At 43.0% G+C, this 15,568-nt stretch overlaps 1 protein-coding gene across 4 annotated transcripts in view; it reads right to left on the minus strand.

Moving 5' to 3' along the window:
* Positions 1-15,568, minus strand: part of CLTCL1 (clathrin heavy chain like 1) — a 55,234-nt gene that overhangs the window by 20,580 nt on the left and 19,086 nt on the right. For all 4 annotated transcript variants that reach the window (XM_056859918.1, XM_056859917.1, XM_056859920.1 and 1 more), the window contains exons 6-14: positions 12,604-12,777; positions 10,766-10,963; positions 9,585-9,785; positions 8,542-8,694; positions 7,457-7,579; positions 6,232-6,369; positions 5,086-5,250; positions 2,730-2,910; positions 216-379 (exon numbers count right to left, since the gene is read on the minus strand). In XM_056859918.1, coding sequence (XP_056715896.1) covers positions 216-379; positions 2,730-2,910; positions 5,086-5,250; positions 6,232-6,369; positions 7,457-7,579; positions 8,542-8,694; positions 9,585-9,785; positions 10,766-10,963; positions 12,604-12,777 — 1,497 coding nt within the window. The remainder of the gene's footprint in view (positions 1-215; positions 380-2,729; positions 2,911-5,085; positions 5,251-6,231; positions 6,370-7,456; positions 7,580-8,541; positions 8,695-9,584; positions 9,786-10,765; positions 10,964-12,603; positions 12,778-15,568) is intronic.

Here is a 15,568-nt window from a genome sequence, read left to right on the forward strand (position 1 = left end):
CTACAGGGTTCTCCCTTCTGATTTCACAGGCAATATCTAATGTAGCTACTATGGCCAACCCTTGCTATAAAGGCTGCAACCATCATCATTCCCTCCCCAATATATCCAACTAAATCTAAGAAGTTCCTGCAACTGTGAAATCCGTCAGTTCTAACACTGAGGAAACCACCACCATTCTGTCTCATTTAACACAACTTGGCCTTCAGAAACCTTACCTTCAGGAAATTTTTCACCCTTTCAGGATTATAGCAATTGCTTTCCCGGCAGATCCTCTCTACCTCTTTGATTTGGCCAGTCTTGCAGGCAGCCTGAATATATTTGAAGTGAACATCTGGGTCCTGACTGAAGTTGACAATTGAGCCAAGAAAATAGAATAACCCTAGAAAGCATGGAAGAACATTGGGAAGTCATCTTTTTGAGAGGAGAAATCTTTCTTCAGGAACAGGAGTAGCAACAACAACAACAACAAAAACCAGAGCCCAACTGAGAGCTCCCTAAAAACAGACCAAGTTAACAGCTTTAAACAAAGATCATCATAAATGGAATACATAAAGTCCAGGGTATTTAGACAGCAGCTTTAAGCATTATGTACTTAGAGACATACTAGCTATCAAGAGTCACAAGGCCTTAATTTCCCACAGGATTATTTTGTTCTTTTAGCAAATCCCTAGTTTTTGCTGCTGAGTTTTAGCAAAGTTATGTGCATTTAACAAGTTTGTTGAACACATTCTGCTTCTGCTACTAATTCTGCCCACCACCCCAAAGCCCTGCCTTCAGACTTATTCTTGCTTCTCATGAACGAAGCACTACCCACGTGCTTTCAAAATTATGTTTACAGCCTTATAGGCCAGACACTGTTTTAGTCAAGTCAAGTTTATTGTATAAGGCCATTACAATCTAAAACAGTATAGTAACAGGTTAAAATAGGCAGAACCAGAAACGTTAAAAGAATACAAAAATTAAAAAAATAAAATACGCCCGGTCGACTCTAACCAACTTTGCCACCCTTCATAGTTTGCTTTTCCCTAATTTTCTTGGCCGCCAGACCATACAGTGCCAATCTTTTGGAAATATATGGGTCCCTATCTGACAACAAATAGATTAATCTGTCAGCATCAGATGACAATTGTGACCCTAAAAGAATGTTTGCTAGAAACTTGTTCCAGGGCTCAGTATATAAAAGGCAGGCCAGGACATAATGGGGGAGATCTTCCACTGAAGCCCCGTATAAACAAATGCGTTGAGCCAGTGGTATTTTAAAAGAACAGCCTGCAAGGAGCTCCGTGGGCATGGTTTGAAAATGTAACGATGTGAGGGCTGCTCTGAGGCTGTATGCTGTAATATCTGCCAAATATGAGGCTCTGAAATGGTCTTTTTTAATCAGTTTAAACCATGGGACGAATTTTGTATGGGCAACTAGATGGTTATCGATTGAAGCATCTTCTTTATAAATCCAACCTCGTAGTTCTGAATTGCTCCCTGAAGACTGGAGCATATCATTTGGATGGAAAAATGGGAGATGATATTACCAAGGTATTTGGATTGCTCAATATCCCTATTTTGCAGTAGGTGAAAACTGCTTTTACTGACTGAATCAGTGTTTTTTAAGTTATATTTTTTCACTGGTTTCAGGATTATGAACTGAGCTCGAGCTTTCATTGAGGGGAGTCCAAGTTCTGCCCTCATAAGGGCTGCTGGTGTTCCTTTTGGTAAAGCCCAGATGCGCCTCATGAACATATTCTGAGTGACTTCCAAGTTGGATAAAGTTTGTTCTTTCCACCCCCATATTTCAATGCCATACAATAAGTGAGGAATGATCTTACTAATGTAAAGCTTAAGAGCCGGGTCTATAAGGAATCCACCCCTGGTGTAATAAAATCTCCTAATAGCTCTTATGGTCTTTAAGGCTGAGGACTTAATGATTGAGAGGTGAGCGTTCCAATTCAGAGTTTCACTGAATGTGATGCCCAAGTATTTAAAATGTTTACATTGCTCAATCTGGTGTCCTTGTATACTCCAGGGAAACTTTTTAGGTCTTTTCCTGAAGGCCACAACCTTGGTTTTGGAATAATTGATCGTATGCTTTTCTTCACTACAATACTCTCCCAGGTTATTAAGGAGCCTTTTTAAACCAACTCTGCTTAAAGATAGCAGAGCCATGTCATCTACGTACAACAAAATTGAATTTTTTTGCTTGCCTACAGATGGGGGGACAGAAGCAGGATCTGTTAGCTTTGGTACGATGTCATTGATATACAGGTTAAAGAGGAGGGGCGCAAGAACACACCCCTGTTTAACTCCCTTCCCTGTATAAATTTCATTTGTTAATGAACCTGAAGTACCCACCCTAATTTTTGCGTATGTATCAGAGTGGAGCTCCTTAAGCAGAAACAATCTTTTATCGATGTTGGTCATTGCCAGTTTCCCCCATAACCTTTCTCTGTCGATGGAATCGAAGGCTTTGGCTAAGTCAACAAAGGCCATGTATAAAGCCCCCGTTGGGCCGTTCATGCCTGAGTATGCTAATTGATGAAGTATTTGGCAGTTGTCTAATGTGCCTTGGCCTCTCCCTAAAGCCCATTTGGTGTGAGACACTGTTTTAAGAAAAGCCTATTTCGCATTTTCTGTGCTTGGATGGGGTACATGCAGCTCTGAATAGTTTGCATGGAGTCTCCAACAAAGCATTGTTATTACACACAAGTGCTGCTATTGAGAGTTCCAATCCATACCTTCATAACTTTTGAAGGATTCAAAGAGCTCCACAAGAGACTGGGTGCCCAACTGCTCGTGGTATTTGGAAGCTACTTGCACACACAGCTGCAGGTTTTGTCGGATGTTGGCCGACAGCATGGCACGTAAGCATTCCACAGAATCTTCAACCGAGAGAGAGCCAAAGAAGTTCACCAGCCACTAAAAGATAAGAGACAAAATAAAGGTTCACAAAATGAAGTGACATTAGCCAACACCCACTAGTATTTGAGCTTGAATATAAAACCCTACCTACGTATGAAGCAGCTTGTGCAAAGTCAGACCACTGGTCCCTAAATAACAACGTTGTCTACTCTGACCGGCAGTGGCTCTCAGGCACAGAAGGGCCTTCTCCAAGATCTGTCACCAGAGATCCTTTAAACAGAAGGTGCTAAGGACTGAACCTGGGACCTTATACATGCAAAGCAGGTGATCTGCTATTAAGATACAGCCCTCCCACAAAGTTACATAATTCCCAGTAATTTATGCTTGACAGGTAAGGGCCGAAAGCTTCCTTTAATTGGTGCCTCAATAGGATCCAGTTTTAACCCATAACAGAAGACACTACATATAAAAAATAATGGGACTGAGTTCAAATGCATACTTCTCAGATTCTTCTGGCTACATTCATTGTAGTAGTGAATAAGAAAAAGGCTTTATGTCTTCTGAGTGGCAGCTTATATTTTATTCAACTCTGATCTTATGCTTCCTTTAAGGTATTGAAGGCTCACACCCACACTGTTCTTCCAAGGAATTTGGAGAAGTTTGTATGGCTCCCCCTTCCTAGTCTTTACAGCCACCCTAACAGGTAGGTCAGATGGAGTGGCCCAAGGTCACTCAGTGAGCTTTATGGCACAGTAAGGATTTGAACCTGGGTCCTACACAGAAAAGCTCAAGAAACTGCTTGTTGCTCGGTCATTCAGGGGCCTAGTAATGCATCAAGGGCAACTGTGCTATTCGTCTAGGTCAACTTTTAACACTGTTGAACTAGATTCCCAGGCTTGAACAGCTACATAACTGCAGGAAAAATAGACCCGGGGGTGTCAAATGTAGACTCTTAAGCCTTGACAGTTTGCCATATACCCAGGAAACGATGTACAAATTACACATATCTTCACAACAAAGTGTCTTTAATAAGCAAAGGGTGGTGGAGGGGGCAGATGGACTCCTCAGTCTCAAGACTAACTGCATGAGTCTCAAGCTGTGATAAGAACTGAGAGTAGAATATTGCCACGTCTGTCTTTTGCAGAGGATTTGGCAGGTATGACTTGGAGCCAACAAGAACAGGCCAAAATTGCTTCAGCTACCCCTATAATTTTAGATCAGTAAGCAACAACAAAGGAACTGAACTGATAGGTAGAGGCCAGACAGACGTAACAGTAATACTACTAAAGGAGAGCCAGCATGGTGTAGTGGTTAAGAGCGGTGGTTTGGAGCGGTGGACTCTGATCTGGAGAACCGGGTTCGATTTCCCACTCCTCCACATGAGCGGCGGATGCTAATCTGGTGAACCGGTTTGTTTTCCCCACTCCTATACATGAAGCCAGCTGGGTGACCTTGGGCCAGTCACAGTTCTATTAAGAGCTCTCTCAGTCCCACCTATCTCACAAGGTGTCTGTTGCAGGAGGGAAGGTGATTGTAAGTCGGTTTGATTCTTCCTTAAGTGGTACAGAAAGTCGGCATATAAAAACCAACTCTTCTTCTTCTTCTCCTCCTCCATAGGGAGATGGCACAGGGAGAAAAGTATGCATGATGTTTAAAATGAGTTGTGGGGTGGGGAATGATTAGTGATAGGATTAGTTTGGAAACCTTGTTCTTAACTGCAGATGTAAGAAACCTCACAATGGCTCTGAAACCAGAGTAACTTTGAATATGCTCATTATTATACTGTTACTGTCCAAGTTGAATCCTTTCCTTGGAGGTGGGGGAGGAATTCTGGGATCACATTCTGAAAGCCCCTGCACTGGGCAAAGAGGGGTGTTAGGGAGGTATGAAAGAATTCATGCTATAAACAGAAACATGACGGCTGCGCAAAAAAAAAAAAAAACCTCAGTTTTGGCCAAGCAGTTATGGGTGTAGCCTCTGAATCAGCAGGCTTTGGGCAGGAAGCAGGATATTCAATAAAACTGAGTTTGTCACCCTTGGGACAAGACTGCAGAACCAGAAACGATTTGCTAACAAGCTCACTGAAACCGAGGCTAGAAACTGGAGCAGGATGAGAGAGCATGGAGCATGTTTAAGTCAAGAGGACACCAGCACACAACCAAGGAGATAACCTCTCCTGCACTAAGAAAGCTAGACAGTTAAGTTGCAGCTGAGCATGCACACTTATCTTACCTCTGGGTTCAAGAGATGGGTATGAACAACCGCACGCTTGATGTCGTAGAGATCAGTGTAGTGTTCCAGGGCTCTCTGCAACAAGCCTGCCTTCTCACAAAGTTGGGCAATGTGGGCACGATCATAGTGTGTAAACATCTGATTTCCCAGGATGGCATCTGCAACCTAGAGGAAGTAGCCAAGTGATCAAGGAATCATACGAAGACATGCGTGCGAGGAAACTTTTTAGTGCTCTTAAACATACACTGATGAAATTCTACCTGAAAGTATCACAACAAATTTTGTGAAGTCACCAAAATATACTACTGCAATATGAATTAAACCCAGTTTTTTTTAAAAAGACCCCACTTACTGGGTATCATTCATGAGGTTTGTCTGCAGCCGAGATTAAGAAAGACCTCTCTACCCCAGCCTGGCTAGGGCCCAGGGCTGGGTGGATGTGGTGGTTTGTGATTCTCCCCTGCAGTGTAGAGCAGAAAAGCCATGCCCCAAATGAAGACACACTGGGCCCAAATAAACCATTTCAAACACACCTTCGGAGGTTCTTGTTTTGTTCCATACCTTAGAAAAGCACTAGAAATGCATTATGGGTTTTTTTTTTCTAATTGCATTATTCCTTGTTCCAATCCCTTGAAGAATGGTATGTTCAATTCAATCCACCTCTAGATTTGAACCATCCTATGCATATGCCTAGATCTGTTTTAACCCACTGCAGAGTTCAACTGTTACATAAAAAGCCAAGGGAACTGCAGTTGCAGGGAAGGCTGAAAGGATCCTGAACGGAAGTAACTGCTAACTGATTGTACAAAGGGGGGAAAGGGGAATACTCTCTGTATGAAAGAGCTTTCAATATTTATTATGTACTGCCACTATTCCAATGAGCAACCCAACATTTCAGGAATTTCGGGGGGGAAATAGCGTTCATATGCTAGTGCCAAGGAATCCGAAGTATATTTATTTGTTTAAGCAGCTTTGGCATGTTCCTGTCAAATTTTAAAATAGATTATATAGCTGGCATTTCCTTCTGCCAACTTGCATTCTTGACGCACTGTTTTTGTGTGAATTTGCAGCTGTTTTGTCTGTACTTGGGGAAACAACCTCCCTCTTGGAATGCAAAAAACCACCCCTGGGATGAAGAAAAGTTACCTGTGGAGCATGAATGAGGTTCATCTCAAGCAGACGGGTCTGAAGGTGCCCTTCAGCAGGACGGTTATTTTTCAGAGCATCCAACAAGAAGGAGGTGCACTGCTGAATTAAGCTATTCTCCATGAATACATCTACAATCTAAAGCAGACAGGAATGGCTTGTCAGAGATGTGCTATGAAGCTATTTTTGGTTTTCTGTATGCTGGAAGTATCACTGTCCATCTTCAAACAACACAGATATTAGCAAACCAAATGTGAAAATCCTAATAGGCAAATTCCACATATGCTGGTTTTAAAGTTGCAGGTCTGAAGTCAATTTTGTCCCCAAAATGTAATATCAATAAATGAGAATACAACAACGAAGGAAAACAGAAATACAACAATAAAAGAAAATGGAAATATAATGTTAAGAAATTCCCTTTTAAATAATTGGCTTGATAAGGTTAAAGTAACCTATGCTTTAATTAAGTTGACGTATTATAATAATGACAAAAATACAGAAGAATTGGACGCTCGCTGGAATGTAACAATTTCAAAGACGGAAAAAAAACACTCCAATGTGTAAATCTCAGAGAGGGAGGGAAGTGATAATCATGCGGATTTTAGATAAATAGATAGAGTAGTGCTTGGTTCACTGTTACGGATATTTTAGTTTAGCAGCACCGTCTTAGTTTCTTCTCAAGAATTTGTATTATGAGTATTTTAGTAACAATAAATTCATTTCCAACACACATTAGAACTCACAATGCTATAAGGATTCAACCCAGGAAGTCTTACACGAGGCAATCCTTATTGAAGGCTACTGAATAGCAATATTTCTAAGCAAACAGGCACAGAAATACACTTTTAATTAATACTGCAAGTTATTTTTTCAACATTCTGATTAGTTTATCCAACTCAGTAGGTTTTTGCTTCAAGTATGGCTATTCTTACAAGGTTGAGCTGGAAACAGCACTGCCAGCTTCTATGTGTACATTTGAGCACTGGCTGTTCATTCCTATTGATCTGAAGTTTCTCTGTGCACAGCTCATTTGTTTACCAGAGACTGGAAGAGCCAGTGAACTACAAAGCCATTCACATAATCTGGATTAAGAGATCAACAACAGACACTAAACCCCTACATGTTAAAAAGTCACCATTTAACAGTATTAGGGTTTTAGGGAAATTCAAGCTTATCCTCTAGAAATGATACATTAGAACAGGCTAAAGCCATTTTATTTCTTTACCTGGTTAATGTTGGCCAGTGGCTCTTCATCCTGTACCAACATCTGGGCAAACTGAAGGCCCTGATCCGGGCTGACCCTCATGACACTTCTCAACAGAAAAACCCAATCTGGTGTATAGCCAACCTACCAAAAAACAACAACAAAACCCAGAAATATACTCACATGAAGAAGAGTTGGTTTTTATATGCAAATTTTCTCTACCTTTTAAGGAGAATCAAAACGTTTTATAATCTCCGTCCCTTCCTCTCCCCACAACAGACACCTTGTGAGGTAGGTGAGGCTGAGAGAGCTCTAGAACTGTGACTGGCCCAAGGTCACCCAGCTGGCGTCATGTGGAAAAGTGGGGAATCAAACCCAGTTCTCCAGATTAGAGTCCACCGTGCTTAACCACTAAACCACGCTGGCTCTCTTTGTGACATTTGCTTAAGTTACCAACAGAACATATTATGCAGAATTACTCTGGTCTTCAATAGGCTTAAACTGGAGTGCCTCTGCATATGACTGCATGGCTAATTTGTACATAACTAAGCATTCCCCCCCACTTTAGGGTGAAAGAAATTCCACACACTGTCTTGGCATCCTGATATGCAACCTAGATCACATGGCCCAAGTTAGGTTTATATTAATGTATGTGACTCAAGGGTTCTGAGACGTAACATAAATCCTGAAAGTTCTCTCTGCACATGCAAATATCTAGAACAAGAGAGATTAATCTTTAAACAAGTGGGGAAGACACAAATGGCTTGTGTAGAGACCACCTGAAATTGTCTTGAGGGCTGAAAATGCATTTAAGCATCCTGGAATTTCAGAGGAGTTTCAAATGCTTGAAATGTCTTGAAGCTCAGGGTGCTGCGCTGCATTTTTTTGCCCACAAGAGTACAGTCCACTAACATTCTAGAGATCACCAGACAGTTAAGTGATAAATGTGGAATAAGGTGACTGCAGAACATTACACTTAATACTAGAATGTTCCAAGCCCTTGCCTTATCTCTGGGTAAGATAAAACTCAAGTATGTATTCTGACTTGTAAGTTAAATTTTAGGTTACACAATCACATACCACGGGCAGGGAAATGCTACACGTACCTTTTTGGCATAAAGAACAATTTTCTGGAATTGACCAGTCTCTGCAAAACACTGAATTACTTTGTTTGGTACATTTGCACGGAGATAAACACTAAGTGCAAGGGTTGGGTCAGCTGCCTTTACTAGGTCTCCAAGCTCCTCAGAGCATTCCAGCTGAAATAAGAAACAACATTTCAGAGTCAAAGATGGAACTACTAGTATTTTACACTGGACTGGGACCCCACTTTGCACTTATTGCTCCAACCACTGCAGGTGCTGATTACCCCTCCTCCCACTATGGCAAATCTGTAATTGCCTATTGCTGTCTGAAGTGATGCATTACTCCTATTTTCATTTCAGTGATCCAGCTTGCTGCTTTGAAGAGAAACCTAATGATAAAAATAAAAGAATGCAACTGAAAACCTTGTCAAAAGGTAGTTTCAACTATAAGATTCTGCTGGCTTCACCATGCATTCCTTACCTGACCACTATAGTCACCTTCCAAGGCCCTGATTCAGGTGTCACCACCTTCTGAGATTAGGCAGGTGACAACCCGGGAGAGGGCCTTCTCAGCCATGGAATCAGAACTCTGGATCTCTCCCCAGAGAGACTCGCCTGCACCATTCTGTTGCCGTCTACCACCCGAGGGTGAAGATTTTGTTTCATCTGGGTGTTCCCTCAAGCGATTCCTTCTTCCTGCCCTATGTTTTAATTGTTGTTGTTTTAGCTTGGCTCTAATGATATGCTCATTTGGTTTTAATGGTTTATGAAGCGTTTTTAATCTGTTAGCTGCCTCTGTGGCCCTAATAAGGGCAGAAAGGCAGGGTATAAATTTTGTAGATAAGTAAAATGTAAGCTTTAGAGAAATATAGCTAAGTTTTACAAAGTCAGCAGACCTCTCGATTGGGGTTGGAGAGAGCATCAGGGACACATTCCTAATGAAAATGATTACCACTGATCCTTCTGCCTGGATGAGGAAACTAATGCAGACAGCAAGAACAATTAAAACTGTTCCAGTAAAAGTAAGCCAAGATGCAACAGGTTTTAAAGCATTAGCTGCCTACCTTATCCTCCTTTAGCCATTTCTCTAGAAGCTGTTTGCGGCCTTGCTGAAGAACAGGACGGCAGAGTTCCAGAGACTCAAATTTGTTGAGTTGTCCTTGATCAAGGAGGATTCCAAAGTACTGTAGCAAGGGAGAAGCTTGCCCAGGCTGAGCTGGTACGCTCTGGAACTTTCTGATGGTATCACTTGTCCGCAAGATTCCCTTAATATTGAAAGGAAGATACTTGGAAAAGCCTTCTTCAAGGATAGCTCTAAGGCAAACCATTCTCACCCAGCTTGTAATTTCAGAATTTTGCAACCAGGTTGGCCACAAATTACTCATATTGGGTTTTGGTGGGCAAACAATAAGACAGCACTCCTAAACACATTTACTTGGGAATAACTCAACAGGAACTATTTGCTTAGGGTTGCCTGCAAGCAGTGTGGTTGGAATACATAAGAACCTTCACTTAGCCTCCCCCTCCCCCACCGCCCAAGACTCCAGTCTACGTGACCATCAAGGCCCAGCAAACAAAGAACGGAGTTAGGGAGTGATGTTACAGAAGACCAGTTCCAGGTTAATCGTCCAATAGTAGCATTCACTGAAGATAACATTTTAACTTTCAGAATGACCAGCAGAACCCTTCTATGTATGCAAGAATCAACAATGGCTCTCCTGTTCGAACAGCATGGAAGTATAGGTTCTGCATCCAGATCGACTGCCTAGACTCAGACCAACTACATTACATAAGTAACTGTACTAAAAAGCCATAGCTTTATTTGCTTCTAGTTTAATCCTGAGCCTAATTCTAATCAGTACTTATAAACGAATGAAGCAGTCAAGGAAGAGAACTGCAACCATCCTCTAGATAAGTCAAGCTGATCAAAGAAAGCATTTCCAAAGTCAGTAAAATAACTGTTGAAAGATTCCAGGACTGGGATGTAGAATATTGCAAGCAGGAGCTAACTGCAGAACTGCAATTTGATTTGGGGGCGGGGCAGGGGAGAATAGCTCAATTGAATAGCAAGACAGAGAGACATACTATTGATTCCAAGCTCACATAAGGACATCTCTGGCAACTGAATAGGGAAATTACTAAAGCTTCCCCAGCATCTATTCTTACCACCCTAAGAATCATGCTGTGGTATTATTTAGGGCTGCTAGTTCAGCCAAGGTTATACGCCACCCACACCTCTGCTCACCTTTGGTGCAGATGCTGCCACTTTGGCTGCTTCTGCATAGTTTCCCTGTGCAAAAAGAGTATTAAATTTTCTAGCAAAGAGCTCTTCCGCTCCAGCCAAGTTACTCCGAATGGCCATCCGCAGACCCAAGTCTGGGTTCTGGAGAACGTTGGTGGCATAGTTCACAATGTTGTCCTCTTCAACGCAAACAGAAAGTACCTATGGAGAGGGGGAAGGGAAAAAATCAGACTAGAACATGTTTCAGCTTGTAGTGCTATTTGTACATTCATTGTATAGTACAAGATTTAAAATCCCTTGTTTTGAGGAGTTTCAATTGTAAACAAGATACCACTGCTACACAAATACTAACTAGGACAGGGGCCAGTACTGAGTCCCATTTTTCATAGAATCATAGAGTTGGAAGGGACCACCAGGGTCATCTAGTCCAGGGGTCGGCAAACTCATTAGTCAAAAGAGCCAAATATCAACAGTACAACGATTGAGATTTCTTTTGAGAGCCAAATTTCTTAAACTTAAACTATATAGGTAGGTACACTGATTAACTTAATAAACTTTAATTAAAGTTTTAAGTCTTAATTAAACTATCGGTACACTGAATAAAACTTGATATCATACTTAATAGTGATCTTATTTATTGATAAAAATTAAATTGTAAGTCCCTGCCATTTCCCCGTCCGGAGTCCTCGTCTGGAGGCCTGGTCTACCGCCATAAAAGCCTATTGGTAGACCTGGCCTCCGGCTGAGTCCCATTGGGAGGCCAGGTCTACCCATTGGCTTTCTTGGCAGTAGACCTGGCCTCCGGAGGCCCATAGAAGCCAATTGGTAGACCTGAAGGGGGACTTTTTCCCCTCCTCGGAGTCCAGGTCTACCGCCAAGAAAGCCAGTGGGTAGACATGGCCTCCCAATAGGACTCAGCCGGAGGCCAGGTCTACCAAAGGAAGCCCGCCCCACCCAACAGCTGATAGGCGGGGGGGGGGAGGAACCGCCGAGCCGCCTGCCCAGCAATCGCGCGGCTAGAGGGGAGGGGAGGCTTTAGCCTCCCAACCATTGAGGGCAAGGGAACGGGGACTCGGCCATTCTCCACACCGGAGGGGGGGGGAGAGAGACAGCGCGCCCGCTCTCAGGCGCGCTGGCTCCGCAGCCCGGCTGCCGGCGCGAGCGGGTGCAAGAGCAGGTGCTCCGAACCAAGTTCGGAGAGCAGCCCTCAACACACCAAAGAGCCGCATGCGGCTCTGGAGCTGCAGTTTTGAGACCCCTGATCTAGTCTAATCCCCTGCACAATGCAGGAAATTAACAACTATGCAGGAAATTCACTTGAATGGAGCAAGAGCACCATCATTAACTTCCTAACCTTTGCTTGAATGTCGGCATCACTATGTACTTTAGAACTTTTGCAGGAAAGGTTTTTAGACCCAACATCCATTCTTGTACAGCAGAAGGATGAAAGTCTAGTCTGCAAGAACTACAGAGTACTTCCTACGGGGTTAAGAGGGGAAGACCGAACAGCTGTACAGTTTTAAGTGAAAGAGCAGCCACAATTTGTGTGAGCAGACATCTGCAATGCCATGCGTTGATCTGATTTGTCTTAAGTATGTACGTTTGAGAATTTTTAAGTTTTGCTTCAGTACACAGCCCTGACCAATTTGTACAATTTTGAGCCAGCAGCAGAAATGGAAACCCACAGGAGTTATTAGAACCTGATAAAGTGGCTTAAAGAAATCTAGAACCAAAATCTGAACAAGTGATTGGAGCCCTTTGAAGGGGTAGATCCAGAGTAAAATTCTTTAGCAAGCAACAATAATCTATAGCTCAAAGATATCCACTGTAATCAACCTTACCTGTCCTTTTTTGTTCACACCAATAATTCCTGAGGTAGGTTCATGAGGTGCAGTTACAAAGATAGTGTCTGCACTAATACGGTTCATATAGATGCATACACCAGATTCCAAGTCATACATATGAATGTATCCATATTTTGTGATCAGATAGATTACACCATGCTTTGTTCCAATCTACCAAACCAAAAGAAGAATTCCACCTGTTACACTGAAAAGCTTCTAACTTCAATCAATAAACCTTTAATGGCATATCCAATGTTACAAAGAGGGGAAAAAGCAGTATAAATACAACGATCAGCTAAAAACTAAAATAGACATAAAATCATAACACACAGTTTCCCAAATTTTTCATTCTTAACACATCAACTAAAAAATTGGCCAACGCCACAGTGATCTCTACTGTTGTATCATTAAATAAGATTTGACATTTTATTAGGAAGAAAATATTTAGAATGTATCCAAGTATTTAACCATTTCTTCCTAGCGGACGCGTACAATGAGCAATCTAGCAATATGTGCTCAATTGAGTCCAAAGAATTAGAGCCACATTCACATTTCCGTTCATGTTTAGGAATATTTTGAAACCTTCCATCTAACAACTTCGATGGAAAGGCATTTACTCGCGCAAGAGAAAAGGCTCTGAGATGGCTAGGACTATCAAGATTGTATAAATAATGGGGAATACATCCCACAACATTCTTGAGATTTAGCATAGCTGATGAACAGACAGGAGGTTGAGAAGGCTGCATTTTTTGCAGTTTAATATCTAAAAGTCTCTGTTTAATTGTCTTAAAAATATAAACTTCCGAGGAGAAAGTTAGCTCCTCCAGGGAGATACCAATGGATCTTATTTTAGTTGGGATTTTATGATCCCAAGAGGTATTATAAATTTCCTTTAATAAAAAAGACAGAAGCGAGCCATCATCAGTATTAAAATACAGTTTAAGCAAGAAGCAAATAATTAACGTCCATAACTTAGTTTCAATTAAATTTAATCCTAATTCAGAACACAATGCATAGTAAGAAACACAGATTGGGAAACCCATAATTTGTCTAAAAAAGGATGCTTGAATCGCCTCCACGATTAAAAGCGTTATACCATATAGGAACCCCATAAAGAATCTGTGGTAAAATTTTAGAATTAAAAACTTTAACAGCGGCAGGGACAATTTGATTTCCTTTGGGGGGAAAAGAAGGATTTTAATTGATTGGAGGACAATTTCCCCAAAGTAATAGACCTTCTCCTATGAGTAGCCCATTGGAGGTTAAAATTAAACGTAACACCCAAAAATTTATAACACTTAACTTGTTGGATCTTATTCTTACCAACATGCCATCTATAGGGGACCCACTTTTTATTAAAAACCATAACATTGGACTTGGAATAGTTAATTTTGAGTTCATTAAGATTGCAGTAATTCTCAAAGGCCATCAAATATCGCTGAAGGCCTACTTTGGTAAAAAGATAAAATTGCCGTATCATCTGCATATAAAAAGAAAGGCACTGCTCTGCCACCTAATCTTGGAGGATGGCTGTCCACAGATTCCAATGCTCCAGACAAATCAGAAAGAAAGAAATTAAAGAGGGGCAAGAACACATCCTTGTTTAACACCCTTGTTGGATGGGATTTTGTCAGTGAGAAAACTATTTGGAGAAAATTTAACCTGGCACGATGTACCAATGTGAAGTTTCCTCAAAAGGAATAAAAGGCGCTGATCTATTTCTAGATTACTCAGTTTGACCCAGAGTTTGTCTCTTATTACAGAGTCAAATGCACTTTTTAAATCAATAAAGGAGTTTTAAACGTAAAGTTTCTTCGTGCCAATTTTCATATACTTCTCAGCCAAGGTTAGTAAAGTTAAACAATGGTCCAGGGTTGATTTATTTTTAGAGAATCCAATCTGCTCAGGTCCAATGATATTGTTGTCCTTTACCCAGCTGCGCAAGCGCAATTCTAGATGTTTCGCGTATAATTTGCCAGTTACAGATAAGAGACTAATAGGGCAATAGTTGTCAGGTACCGTATATACTCGCGTATAAGCTGAGTTTTTCAGCCCAAAAAAAGGGCTAAAAAAGCCGAACTCGGCTTATACGCGGGTCAATACGGTAGGGGAGGGGAGGGGGGAACTTACCGCCATCATCACCGCCATCGCCCGCGAACCTTTACCCGGCCGGCAGGGGCCTTCCTGGGCCGGCAGGAGGCCCCTGCTGGCTGCTCCGCTGCCACTCAGGCGCCTTCCTCCTGCCGGCAGGGGCCTTCCTTGGCCGGCAGGAGGTTCCTGGCGACCACTCCGCTGCCGCTCAGGCGCCCGGGCGCCTTCCTCCTGCCGGCAGGGGCCTTCCTTGGCCAGCAGGAGGTTCCTGCTGGCTGCTCCACTGCCGCTCAGGCGCCTTCCTCCTGCCGGCAGGGGCCTTCCTTGGCCGGCAGGAGGTTCCTGCTGGCCGCTTCGCAGCCGCTCAGGCGCCCGGGCGCCTTCCTCCTGCCGGCAGGGGCCTTCCTTGGCCGGCAGGAGGTTCCTGCCGGCTGCTCCGCCGCCGCTCAGGCGCCTTCCTTCTGTCAGCAGCAGCCTGGAGGGGCCTCCTGCCAGCCCAGGAAGGCCGCGCCGCCGCCGCCGATTCGCCGACTCTCCAGGTGAGTAGGGGGTTCAGGGGCTCTTCCCCCTCACCCCCTTGGATGGCAGGGGGGTCGGGGTGGGTTGGGGCGGGGCGGGAGGGCCCGGGAGGCCGCCGGGAGGGCGGCCTGGGGCAGGGGCCCTGCGCTCTAAAATGGCAGCTGCCATTTTAGAGCGCAGCATTGCCGGTAAAGGGAATTTCTTATTGACTCTCGGCTTATACGAGGGTCAATAAGAAATTCCCTTTTCTGGCCTCAAATTTGGGGGGTCGGCTTATACTCGGGTCGGCTTATACCCAAGTATATACGGGTATTTTAGGATCGCCTTTCTTGTAGAGTGGGATTATTATGTA

This window comes from Euleptes europaea, chromosome 13 (genome assembly GCF_029931775.1).
Source record: "Euleptes europaea isolate rEulEur1 chromosome 13, rEulEur1.hap1, whole genome shotgun sequence".
NCBI lineage: Eukaryota > Metazoa > Chordata > Lepidosauria > Squamata > Sphaerodactylidae > Euleptes > Euleptes europaea.